Source organism: Ctenocephalides felis, unplaced genomic scaffold (genome assembly GCF_003426905.1).
Source record: "Ctenocephalides felis isolate EL2017-DRISC unplaced genomic scaffold, ASM342690v1 CF-g0.4_SCAFFOLD_03571, whole genome shotgun sequence".
NCBI classification, from domain to species: Eukaryota; Metazoa; Arthropoda; class Insecta; order Siphonaptera; family Pulicidae; genus Ctenocephalides; species Ctenocephalides felis.
The window spans coordinates 67292712-67306474 of record NW_020539725.1 but is presented as its reverse complement, the minus strand read 5'-3'; the positions used below and the strand labels follow the sequence as shown (position 1 = coordinate 67306474).

General features: G+C 31.8%; 1 protein-coding gene across 1 annotated transcript in view; it reads left to right on the top strand.

Annotated features, from left to right (window-relative positions):
- The window catches only part of LOC113386586, a 23096-nt gene extending 13776 nt beyond the window's left edge, over positions 1–9320 (top strand). The window contains 2 exon segments of the mRNA XM_026624359.1: positions 2088–3128; positions 3191–9320. Coding sequence (XP_026480144.1) covers positions 2088–3128; positions 3191–9320 — 7171 coding nt within the window.
- Positions 9321–13763: the final 4443 nt, after the last annotated feature.

The window sequence follows — 13763 nt, the reverse complement described above, 5'->3', positions numbered from 1 at the left end:
TTCTTCATATTTTTTATTTGGAATTTTATGTATTCACTCTACTTCTCCATTCCTCTTGAACCAGATTAATTAGTATTTGAGATATCTGAAGAAAAGTTTCAAAGTTTTTATATAAATGATGTTTGGGAGCGTTAATGCATGTTTCCTACGTAAGTCACTCCAGTAAAATTGTAGACTTGTTAATATAAAAAGTGTTCTTTATTTTTCAACATTGTCGCAGATTCAATAGTACTCTAGTGTAGAGGCATGAATTTTAGGTCATTTTTGAATCATTGTAAAAAAGGCAATCAATTTTTTAACTATCATCTTTTTGATGATATGTATAATATTTAAACCAATAATGTAATTAAAGTCAAAGTTCTAATATGACCTCATCATCGGTTTGTCATTGTAATTAGCATTTAGAAATGAACCTTTGTTAGAGAAATGAAGTAATATGTTAATAATTCTATAATCTTCGTTCAACACAGTGGATTATGTTAAACAACGCCTAAACAAATATTGTTTTCGCAACTTCCTCATCATGTAATAATTGTGTTTGAAAACTTCATGTAATTAAAATTAACATACATTCATTGACTGCTTGTATTTTTTTTACTTTTTCGCTGGCGATTTGAACTCATTCTTTGAACAGCTGTAATATCTGTTTTGCCTAAAAATATTTTCCATTTCAATAACTTCAAAGATTTATAGAAACTACGAATAACAAAGGAATTATTTCAATAAACTTATGTTCCATACATGGCGCAAATGCTGCATTTGTTTTATTATTTTCATTATAATTATTTATGGGAAACGGGTAAAATATTCTTCTGATTCAGGCATTTTTCATTAAATCAAGATTTGTACTACAATGTAACTTCAAAGTGTTTTTCTTCTATTCCGATTCCTTGTTGATATCGGTACTAATATACACGTTGATGCCGGTACGCATACAACGACAGATCTCTATTCACATACCCACGACGACAATCACAATCTTTGACGACATGACGAATCTTTGGCATTCGACTCTTATCTTATCTGCCAAAATTTTGTCTAAGGTATGCCAAAATGTTCAGAAACTTTTGAAACGTAACGACATACAAATTTTCATTCTAGATTTTTATGCAATTACTATAACTTACCCTACGGGAAGTTAAAAATGATAGTATAAAAATTGATTCCTTCCTTTAACGATGATTTAAAAATGACCTAAAATTTATACCTCTACACTAGAATACTCCCTTGATAAGATTTGTAAGCAATTCATCAATTTTATAACATATATTCATTTTGCAAATCAAACACAAGCAAATCTTTTTAGTTATAAACTTATATGCAATAAAGGAAATATTGTCAAGAGGTTAAAATTTGGCTTGCACTTTTTTTTTAATTTCGGTGTCAAACGATTCAGAATGACTTGAAACGTCAACAAACATAAAATAAGCAAATCGGGTGCAAAATATAAGCTTGTTCATGAAATTAATATTAAATTTGTCAAATAAAACAATTAATAAACATCATTAATTTTGGGATCATTTGTTGTAAGCTTGAATTTTAAATCTTAAAACTTCGTCACATTAAAAACATGATCCTAAAATCACTAAACAATAATTTTTCTTCTAGATTATTGAATCAATGTAAGTTTTATTTTCGCTGCTATCGAGTTTCAATTCAAAAATGGATTGGAAAAAGGAATTGGAAATGGAAATGGAACTCAGTTTCAATTCCAATATAGAAACCCAAAATCTCTCCCGGATGCTACTTTAGCTTGCGAAATTGTTATGGAAAACCAGGATTCACCGGATGACAAAAAATCAATTACCCTTTCAGAAGACTGCAAAACCGAAGTAAAAATCAAAACTAAAAAAAAGTCAGTCCAGAAAGTTAAGCTTGTACACTCATGTGACGAATGTGATAAAGTATGCAAAAATTTATACCTTCTAAATAGGCATAAAATGGTCCATGCAGAAGATTATTTAAAATGCAAAGTGTGTCAAACAATTCAACGATGCAAATAACTTACAAAAACATATGTTTATTCACACAAACAAGAAATCATATCGTTGCCATATTTGCAAGCAATCATTCACATTTAATTGTAGCTTAAAACGACATCTGAGAATACACACTGGTGTTAAACCATACTCGTGTGATGTTTGTAATAAGAAATTTGCAGACGTTGGTAATTTAAGGAAGCACGAGAGGAGATATCATTCAAAGGATTTTCCTGATGGGCCTAAACCGCTTCATGGTGCTACTCTTGCATTACATAAAAAGAGACAGGAAGAAAAAAGAAAAAAATTTAAGATAAAAATAAAGAAAGATAAGATTAGAAGTTTTTGCTCAGATGTTAAACGTATTTTTAGAAACAGAAAGAGGAAGGTTGAAGACGATGATTATGATTCATCTGATTTGGAACCACTGAGCAAAAAGATTAAAGCTAATTCAGATAAAGTTCATCCCACTTACAAACCTCAGGCTATCAACAAATGTGACAAGGTTGCTGTGGTTCTTTTGAAAGGGATTAATTTAGACAAATATTGCACCAATAATGCCCAAGGTTGTGAACAAAATGTATCACCCAGTTCTACTGCTGATGAATCTAATTCTGTACCCGGTTTGATCAATATTGAAGAAAAACCTACTGAAAAAATATGCCAAAATAAAGTTCTGGATAAAAATATCAAGGGTAAAGGTATAAGGAACAATAGTTGTCCAACTGCTAATAAAACAGTTGTTAGAAAGTCATTGATTCCCAAAATTAACATTAATATTGGTCATCATGATGAACCACTAAAGGAGCATGAAGAAAATAATGTAACAGAGAAGGGCGTCTGTCTAACATCTACACCAACTTCTACAGCTTCCGAACCAACATTTAAAGATGATGAAGGGATGAAGAAAAATGATCTTCCGGATGATACAAATCCAATCAGTACAGAATCATCAATTTCATCAGTAAAATCTTCAAGAGGTATTACACAAGAGCAGCCTGGTGATGCCTTGAATTCAACAGAGAGGAGGATGGCTGAAGACGATGATCATGATTTATCTGATTTGCAACCACTGAGTAAAAAGATTAAAGCTAATTTAGATAAAGTTCATCCCACTTACAAACTTCAAGCTATCAACAAAGTGACAAGGTTGCTGCGGTTCTTCTGAAAAGCATTAATTTAGACAAATATTGCACCAATAATGCCCAAAGTTGTGAACAAAATGTATCACAGAGTTCTCCGGCTGATGGATATAATTCTGTACCCGGTTTGATCAAAATTGGAGAAAAACCTACTGAGAAAATATGCCAAAAGAAAGTTCTGGATAAAAATATCAAGGGTAAAGGTATAAGGAACAATAGTAGTCCAGCTGCTAATAAAACAGTTGTTAGAAAGTCATTGATTCCCAAAATTAACATTAATATTGGTCGTCATGATGAACCACCAAAGGAGCATGAAGAAAATAATATAACAGAGAAGGACGTCTGTCTAACATCTACACCAACTTCTACAGCTTCTGAACCAACATTTGAAGATGATGAAGGGGTGAAGAAAAATGATCTTACGGATGATACAAATTCAATCAGTACACAATCATCAATTTCATCAGCAAAATCTTCAAGACGTAGTACACAAGAGCAGCCTGATGATGCCTTGAATTCAACAGAGAGGAGGATGGCTGAAGACTATGATTATGATTTATCTGATTTGCAACCACTGAGTAAAAAGATAAAAGCTAATTCAGATACAGTTCATCCCACTTACAAACTTCAAGCTATCAACAATTGCAACAAGGTTGCTGTGGTTCTTTTGAAAAGGATTAATTTAGACAAATATTGCACCAATAATGCCCAAGGTTGTGAACAAAATGTATCACCGGGTTCTTCAGCTGATGGATCTAATAAAACAGTTGTTAGAAAGTCATTGATTCCCAAAATTAACATTAATATTGGTCATCACGATGAACCACTAAAGGAGCATGAAGAAAATAATATAACAGAGAAGGACGTCTGTCTAACATCTACACCAACTTCTACAGCTTCCGAACCAATATTTGAAGATGATGAGGGGATGAAGAAAAATGATCTTCCAGATAATTTAAATCCAATCAGTACACAATCATCAATTTCATCAGCAAAATCTTCAAGAAGTAGTACACAAGAGCAGCCTGATGATGCCTTGAATTCAACAGAGAGGAGGATGGCTGAAGATGATGATCATGATTTATCTGATTTGGAACCACTGAGTAAAAAGATTAAAGCTAATTTAGATACAGTTCATCCCACTTACGAACCTCAGGCTATCAACAAAAGTGACAAGGTTGCTGTGGTTCTTTTGAAAAGGATTAATTTAGACAAAAATTGCACCAATAATGCCCAAAGTTATGAACAAAATGTATCACAGAGTTCTTCTGCTGATGTATCTAATAACACAGTTGTTAGAAGGTCATTGATTCCCAAAATTAACATTAATATTGGTCATCATGATGAACCACTAAAGGAGCATGAAGAAAATAATATAACAGAGAAGGACGTCTGTCTAACATCCACACCAACTTCTACAGCTTCTGAACCAACATTTGAAGATGATGAAAGGATGAAGAAAAATGATCTTCAGGATGATACAAATTCAATCAGTACACAATCATCAATTTCATCAATAAAATCTTCAAGAAGTAGTACACAAGAGCAGCCTGGTGACGCCTTGAATTCAACAGAGAGTATTATGGACTTTTTGGAAGAATTGCTGTCTATGTCTGATGATGATTTTAAAGACGAAAGTCAGTTACTTGAAGGAGGTAAAACTAAAGATTGTCCTGAAGAAACTGAAATATCAGAATCAACAAATAAAGAAGTAATAGATGTACCAGACAATGGTGCAACCAAAACAGAAGCTTGTAAACTTGTTGAACAAGAGATTGAGCGGATTCTAAAAGATAATGGTAAGTCCCCAAAACATTCAAATGAAGATTCCAATACAATACAAGAAGAGACAAAACAAATTGCTGCCAATGACAACAGATTAAGTGAGCCAAGACAATCTCAAAACAGTTCCATGGACGCTACATGTCTATACAGTATAACAAGGTTTGATAAATCTTTAGAATGTTCAGAAAAACTAAATATTACTAACAATGAACCTTTACTGAATGGGCAAACAAGTTCAACAGAAAACTCTAATGATGAATCATGCTCATCAGGATTTAGCATGCCTATATTAGACATGGAAGACCACAAAGCGACCGAAAACACAAAGAAGCAAATAGCAAATGAGCTGAAGGAACAATCTGTTAATAGCAATGACACAACAGAGTTGCAGAAAAAACAATCTGTTAATACTTTGGCTGATGGACACACAAGTTCAACAGCAAAATCCAATGATGAGTCAAGCTCACAAGAATTTAGCTTGCCTAAATTAGACACTAAAGATCACAAATTAGCCGAAGGGATAAAGAAACCTAATGCAAAGGAGCAGAATAAAGAATCTATTAATAACAATGATACAAAAGATTCCACTTTGGCTGATGTACAAACAAGTTTACCAGCAAAATCTAATGATGAGTCAAGCGCACAAGTATTTGGGATGCCTATATCTGATATAGAAGAACAGAAATCTACCAAAGGAACAAAGAAACCTAATACAAAAGAGCAGAAGAAAAAATCTGTGAAGAAAGATAGAATTAAGAAGCTAACACCTACAGAAAAACAATGTGTAGAAACAATGAAACCAGGGAGTAAAAAATCTATTGAAATTGCTAAAGCAATTGAAGATGATATAAAAAATAAGGAAAGCAAACAACATTTGATGAAAGCAGAAAGTCAAAAACCGGCAAAAGCAAATGAATCTAAAAAAACGACAGTAAATAAAACTACAAGAAAATCTGTTCAGGAAAAGGATCAACATGAAAATAGTAAAAAGCAAGATGACATGGATCAAGCAGTATCATCTGAAGGAAAAAGTCAAGACAACTCACAAAACAATACAGATGAAAATTCTTCTTCAGTTGAAGATGATGAGGCTGCTAATGAAAAAGCTATGGATATTCTCAATTATTTGCAAGACTTGTGCTTTATAGATGATCTTCCTGAAATTATGGGCGACCAGGCAATATCAGATTCAAATATTATGGACAAAACTGTTATACAAGGAACTGATGAAAATATAAACAATTATGATATGGATACATCGTTTAATTTGGATGAGTTATCTACCAAAGCTTATGATTCACTGGTGAACGAAGAAAAAGATACTGATAAAACAGATGAGACATTAGAAGAATCTAAACATAATAAGACATCAGGGACTGATGTTCAGTCAGAAGAATCTGATCACACTAAGACACCAGTGACTGATGTTCAGTCAGAAGAATCTGATCACAATGAGACATTATTGACTGATGTTGCATCAGAAAAATGTGATCATAAGAAGACACCAGTGACTGATGTTGCATCAGAAGAATCTTATCATAATAAGACACTAGTGACTGATGTTCAGTCAGAAGAATCTGATCACAATAAGACACCAGTGACTGATGTTCAGTCAGAAGAATCTTATCACAATAAGACACCAGTGACTGATGTTCAGTTGGAAGAATCTGATCATAATAAGACATTATTGACTGATGTTCAGTCAGAAGAATCTGATCATAATAAAACACCAGTGACTGATGTTCAGTCAGAAAAAGCTGATCACAATAAGAAATCAATCACTCATGTTGCATCAGAAAAATTTGATCACAATAAGATACCAGTGACTGATGTTCAGTCAGAAGAACCTGATCATAATAAGACATCAGTGACTGATGTTCAGTCAGAAGAATCTGATCACAATAAGACATCAGTAATTGATGTTCAGTCAGAAGAATCTGATCACAATAAGACACCAGTGACTGATGTTCAGTCAGAAAAATGTGATCATAAGAAGACACCAGTGACTGATGTTGCATCAGAAGAATCTTATCATAATAAGACACCAGTGACTGATGTTCAGTCAGAAAAGGCTGAGCACAATAAGAAATCAACCACTGATGTTGCATCGGCAGAATCTGATCATAATGAGACACCAGTGACTGATTTTCAGTCAGAAGAATCTGATCATAATAACACGTCAGTGACTGATGATCAGTCAGAAGAATCTGATCATAATAAGAAATCAATCACTGATGTTGCATCAGAAGAATCTGATCACAATAAGAAATCAATCACTGATGTTCAGTCAGAAGAATCTGATCATAATAAGACATCAGTGACTGATGTTCAGTCAGAAAAAGCTGATCACAATAAGAAATCAATCACTAATGTTGCATCTGCCCATAAGAAGACATCAAAAAAATCTAAGCATAATAAGACACCAGTGACTGATGTTCAGTCAGAAAAATCTGATTATAAAAAGACACCAGTGACTAATGTTGCATCAGAAGAATCTGATCACAATAAGAAATCAATCACTAATGTTGCATCAGCCCCTAAGAAGACATCAAAAAAATCTAATCATAACAAAAAATCAATCACTGGTGTTACATCCACCCAAAAGGAGACGAAAGTAAAACGACCACCAGGTAGACCTCGCATATATCCTGTAAAACCCAAAATTATCATTAATGTATTTGATCCTGATGGAAACGTTATTAGAGGGAAAGGTAGACCGCCGAATGGCGCTGTGAGACCTCCCAAAAAGATCAGAAAACCTTTTCCAAAAGTAAAAGATGGTATAGACTATAAGAATTTGTCTATTTTTAATTTTCTTAGGAAAGATACAAAATCAGAGGAAGGTAATAAGACAGATTCAGATAGAAAGACAGTAGAAACAACAAACAAATCAGCACAAAAAACTGAAGCTGATGAGATAAAGTCCACAGATGACTCAAGTGCTCAACAAATAATTGAGAAACCTGATGAAACAACATCATCATTAAATAATTCAAGTGCAACTCAAGATTTGGAGGCCAACTCATCTAAAGACAAGACCGCTGAACCAACTAATATTGCACAAACATCCTTCAAGTCACCAAATGAAACTCAAGATTTTGATTTTGAAGTTTCTATTGCATCAGACGAGTCAAATCAAATCAAAGTCAAAGTTCATCAATTCTCTGATACAGCTCAAGATATTGATGATAACAAATGTAAAGAGACATTGTCTACACAATCTAAATTCGATGAGCAAACTAAAGATGCAAATACATTCATCCAGGATATGGAACTTGAAAACTCTTTTGCATCAGACCAGTCAAATGATGCACTTTATATTGATGAGACCATTTCATCCTCAAAAGATATTGAGGCTGACAAGTTTAAAGAGGTCCGGTCTACACAAAATAAATCTGAGATGACTGATGAGCAAACTAATGATGCAAATACATCCATCCAGGATATGGAACTGGAAAATTCTTTTGCATCAGATGAGTCAAATGATGCACTTTATATTGATGAGACAACTTTATCCTCAAAAGGTATTGAACCTGAAAAATTTAAAGAGATACGGTCAACACAAAATAAATCTGAGAAGACTGATGAGCAAACTAAAGATGCAAATACATCCATCCAGGATATGGAACTGGAAAATTCTTTCGCATCAGATGAGTCAAGTGATGCCCTTCACATTGATGAGACAACCTGTTCTATCTCAGCCTCAAAATATATTGAATCTAACAAGACGGAGACAATGTTTGCACAAAATAAATCTGGCAAGACTTATGAGCAAACTAATGATGCAAATAAATTCCCAGAGCCAGCAGATTATTCCCAGAAAAATTCTTTTGCATCAAACTCATCCTCAAAATACATTAAAGAGACAATGTCCACTGATGATCTAAAAACATCCATCCAGGCAGCAAATAAATTCCAAGATTTTGACTTTGAATCTTTTGCATCAGATGATTCAGACGATAATGCACTCTTCATCGATGAGGATAATCATTCAATGTCAACTGATGATGAGTCTAGTTCAAATTCTTATTCATCAGACGAATCAATTGATGCACTTCACATTGGCGAGACAAAATATTCTATGTCATCAGATGATGAGTCAACAGATTCATCATCTGATAACTCTGTTGCATCAGTTAAACCCACAAAAAATTATTTTTCAAATTTTAGGACTAGAAAATCTTTTGCATCAGATGAGAAAACAAGAACTGGTAACTCTGTTGAGCATAAAAAGTCTGGAAACTCAGTTGAACCAGATGAGTCAATTACTCCTCCTTCAAATAGTGAGACTGAAAATTTCCTTGAGTCAAAAAATAATAATCGGTGTACGAGTGTTGTTCCAGATAATGCAAAAAGTAATAATATAGGCTTAAAGTTGTTCGAGATTCGGAAGAGGACTTTACAAATGTTTTAGAATATTAATAATAGAAATAGAAATGTGTACCTGATTATTATTATTATAACTTGTAAGTTAATCGTAGATTTAATATAAGGATAATATTGTGTAATTATGAAACAGTTAATATATTGAATTATATTTTATAATTATATAATAATGTTTTACTTACCTCCGATTTGTTTGTTGAGGACATTTTCAGATTTTTTCAGCAGTAGTCACATTTCTAGTTTTGAAATTGAGTTTTGGTCAATTTGAGTTGTTTATAGCAATTGATCTGGAACAAAAGAAATAACAACACATTATTTTCATTTATTTGTGGTATTATTTAAACTTTAGATTTTTTGCTGTCTCAAATAAATAATTTTTCACGAAATTTAAATACACAAACAAATCTTAAGCCCGGTGCACACGACGCCAGTTTTCATGCTGGACAGTTTTTGTTTGTTTGTTACCCTAGGAACGACATGATAAACCATAATTTACGATCTTGCGCGACATAATTTGCGATCTGGCCTGCTAGATTTCACGCATTCACAACGGCGGTATACTCATCATAATTTCTAATAAGTAAAACCGTTGCCTTAACAACGTCGGAATTTGATTTCATAACAACTTATGTCCTTGCAAATTCCTGCCTTATTTTACGAATAAAGCATGTCCTATGTCGGCGATAGATGAACGATCTCGTGGCCGATACCTTCAGTGTCCAATAGGAAAGCTGTATTTTGTCACGTAAATATCAATGCGTACTTGATTCATGTACTTCGATTTTGGAAGCCTTTAGTTTTTATTTTGTAAATAGCTATTGTGTATATATAGCGGCGTGAATAAATGATTAGTTTAGGAAAGGCAGTTCAGTAATTTTAAAATATTCAAATTTCCGAAAAAATTTAAATACGCATTTTTTTTTTCAAATTTTCGTAATTTTATCTGAAATATCAAAAAAATTCAAAATTTCCAAAAAAATTACAAAAAAATTCAAATCGTTTTATTTCAAAAATTTCGAAATTTGCAAAAATACTCAAAATTAAAAAAAAATTAGTTGGGTGTATGGCATCGTGCCTTAAAGCAAATTGCTGGAACTTCCCGTACCGTAACGAAATGATCGAGGAATATTAAATGTTTTAAAATAGATTACTATAAATATTGTAACATTGTCTAATATTTATAAGAATTATATAAACTGAATTGGAAAGTTGAAATTATTTGTTTAAAGTATATTAGAACAGAATTAAAATAAAAATCTGAATTATTTTCGATATACAAAAAAAAATTTTTTTTTTCAAAAAAAAAATTTGAAACAAGAATTTTTTTCCAAAACCAATTGTTTCGGTAAAACAAGCAGAAAGTTCTTTGAATCATTTAAATCGGACGCTTAGTTCTCTCAAAAACTGCCATTTTTTGCACATTTAGCACTGTATCTTCGAAATGGGCTGGGCCTGCCTTTGCCAAAAACTAATTACCACTTCTCCCAATCATTACTAGTTGAATGTTTTTAGATCATTCAAATCGGATGCTCCGTTCTCTCAAAAACTAGATTTAAATTTTCTGCACTCATTGCTCTTTACCTCCGTAATTGCTGGACCTGCCTTTGCCAAAAACTAATCAACACATCTCAAAATTTTTGAAGAAAAAAACTAAATATCTTATATTATATCTTATCTTATATCTTAAGTTATCGTCGATCTCCAACGGCACAAAAAAGGCCTTTCACTGCTGCAGTGATTCCGGCCTTCTACGTGGATCAAATCCAAAAAAAAATCGTTAAACTAGATAATGTTGTCTGTAAAATGAACTATGATAAAACAGAAATCAAAAATTGATTAAATGGCGGCGTTTTTTATAAAAAAGTTTTTGGACTGCCAAAATTCGATTTTTGATCCTATCAAAAAATCGATAATTTATTTTACGGAGAACTATATATAAAACATGTACAAAAAAAATTGATAGTGATCGGATCATTTGTTTTTGAGTAATCGCTGCAGCAAATTCAAAAAATACTGTTTCGAGAAAAACGCGTTTAAAGATAAAATGATCGTTATACTATATACTATATATATACTCTTTAAATGGCTGTGACTCAAAAACTATTTAAGATATCGATTTGAAATTTTGGTATGTTATTTTTAAAGGTATAACCTATCCAAATATGAAAAAATATGAAAATTCGACTACAGTTTGAAAATTTCACACTAGTTGTGCCCCTTAAACTGAAGCATTTTATTATCTTTTAATTATTATTATTTCACTTAATTCTAATCAGATGCGATACGTACATGTTTTTGTTTACAATTCATACAATTCTCTGTTTGTACACTTATAAGCATTAGTGTATTTTAGACCTATAAAATATAAATTGTGAAATTCACAGTATATATTTATAATAATCTATTTGAAAATGTACGAAATTAATATTAATCATAAAATAAGTGAAAATCTGGCGCAAAATTCTTGCTCGCTAGAAATTCTGTTACGATAGAAATCATATTTCAAGGAATACTGGCGTCGTGTGCACCGGGCTTTACTTAACATTTGATCTACATATACTTACTTAACATTTCTATATATAGTTCTAATTTTGATTTGTAATATTGTTTAGAATTCAAAATTCTTGTATAATAGTAGTCGTGCTAAATTGTAAAACTTTTATTTCTGTATATTTTAGCTATTTTAATTAGAATTTATAATATTGATGTTTAAACAAATGAATTTTTTTTAGCAAAAAAATAAATTTCTGTTAGGGTTAATTTTAAGCAAAATTAAATTCAATGAGTCTTATGTTTACTTTAAACGATATAAAGATATTAAAATTATTACTACTGATAATAATATGGTGTAAAAAAAAGAATTTTTGAATATGTGTTAAATTTATAAAAAGAAATTTTCGATTTTTGTGATGTACAGAAATTCCAGTACCAAAACTTGAGTAAATCCGAAATTTCAAAAGTATAGTTAAAGTTAAATATCATGAATTAATAAATAAATGACTAGATCAAAAAAAGGCAAATATTTAATTCGATCGTGCAATTTGAGAGATGTATAGATTGGCATAAAAAGAGTAAAAAGGATTCTACTAACGAGCGAATTAAATATCGATTTCAATGAAAAAAAAACAAGAATGGATCCTACTGACGACCTACGTAAATTTTTAAATAAAAAAGGAGGAACAAACTCTCCTTGAGAGCAAAATTAATATGTATCTAGATAGAAGTTAAAAAGGGGATTTTACTGACAAGCGAATTAAATGCATATAGATAGAGAAGTAGAAAAGGACACTATTGGTTATATCTATTTAGAAAATAAGAAAAATGACTACTGACGAGCAATAAACTAGGTGAAAGTGTAATTTTCTTTAAAGCAATTTGAGAATTTATTAACTTCGCGTAGGATAAGTTATAGTAATAGCAAAAAAAATCGAAAATGAGAATTTTTATATATCTCTAGGTTTCAAAGTCTTCTGAACATTTTGGTATACTTCAGAAAAAATGGTTGTGTGTTCGGATACAAATTTCCGTCGACGATTTCGGGAACACGGGTCCACCAATTTGAATCATTCAAAAAGTATTCTATTCGTATTGATGGGGAGACGTGCTGATTCGTTTTTGGCAAAGGCATGTCTAGCCGTTTCGAAGATACGAAGCAAAAACTGCCAAAAATGGTAATTCAGTTTTTGAGATAACGTAGCGTCCGATTTGATTGATTCAAAAAACATTTTATTTGTACTGATGAAACGAAGAACTGGTGAAATTTTTAGAGATGCAGGCTTTTCTGAGATCCAATAAAAAAGGCAGGTCCAGCTTTTTTCAGGTTTCAAAAAATTTAAAGTTTTTTTAAACATTTTAATTTTTAGTACAGAAAATTCCAGCAATTTGCCTTAAGGCACGATGCCATTCTAGTTATTTAGATATATTTTTTTAATATTTTCGCTTTTTACCAAAAAAGCGGATTAGAAAAAAAATATCCAGCTAGTGCTAAACGTGCATTTCGCATATTCAGTAAAAATTATAAATATCATCTTTCATCTTAGGAATATAAAAATATACATATTTTAAGTTTCAAATTTTGGTTTAGTCTTTATTAGGGGGCGTCCATTAGTCACGTGATCGATTTTTTAAGGATTTTCGGACCTCTCTCCCCCCTTGGTGATACATGGTGATATTCAAAATTAATCCCTTCCACATCAAACATCAATATACATTTTTTGATTTTTTTGAAAACGTTTGGATTTTCTTAAAAAAAAGTTCAGATAAAAAATAAATACACGTTATATCTTACTATACCCCTTCCTCCCCCATGTGAAATTTTGGGATTTTTGGTCAACCCCTCCTCCCCCCTAAAAACCTCACTTGATTAATAGACACTCTTTTATCATTTCAATGAATATTTTTGATTCCGAAACTTGTTTGCGTTCAATAATAATTTATATTAAAATGGTTTAGTTTCTGTTAACCTTTTGAA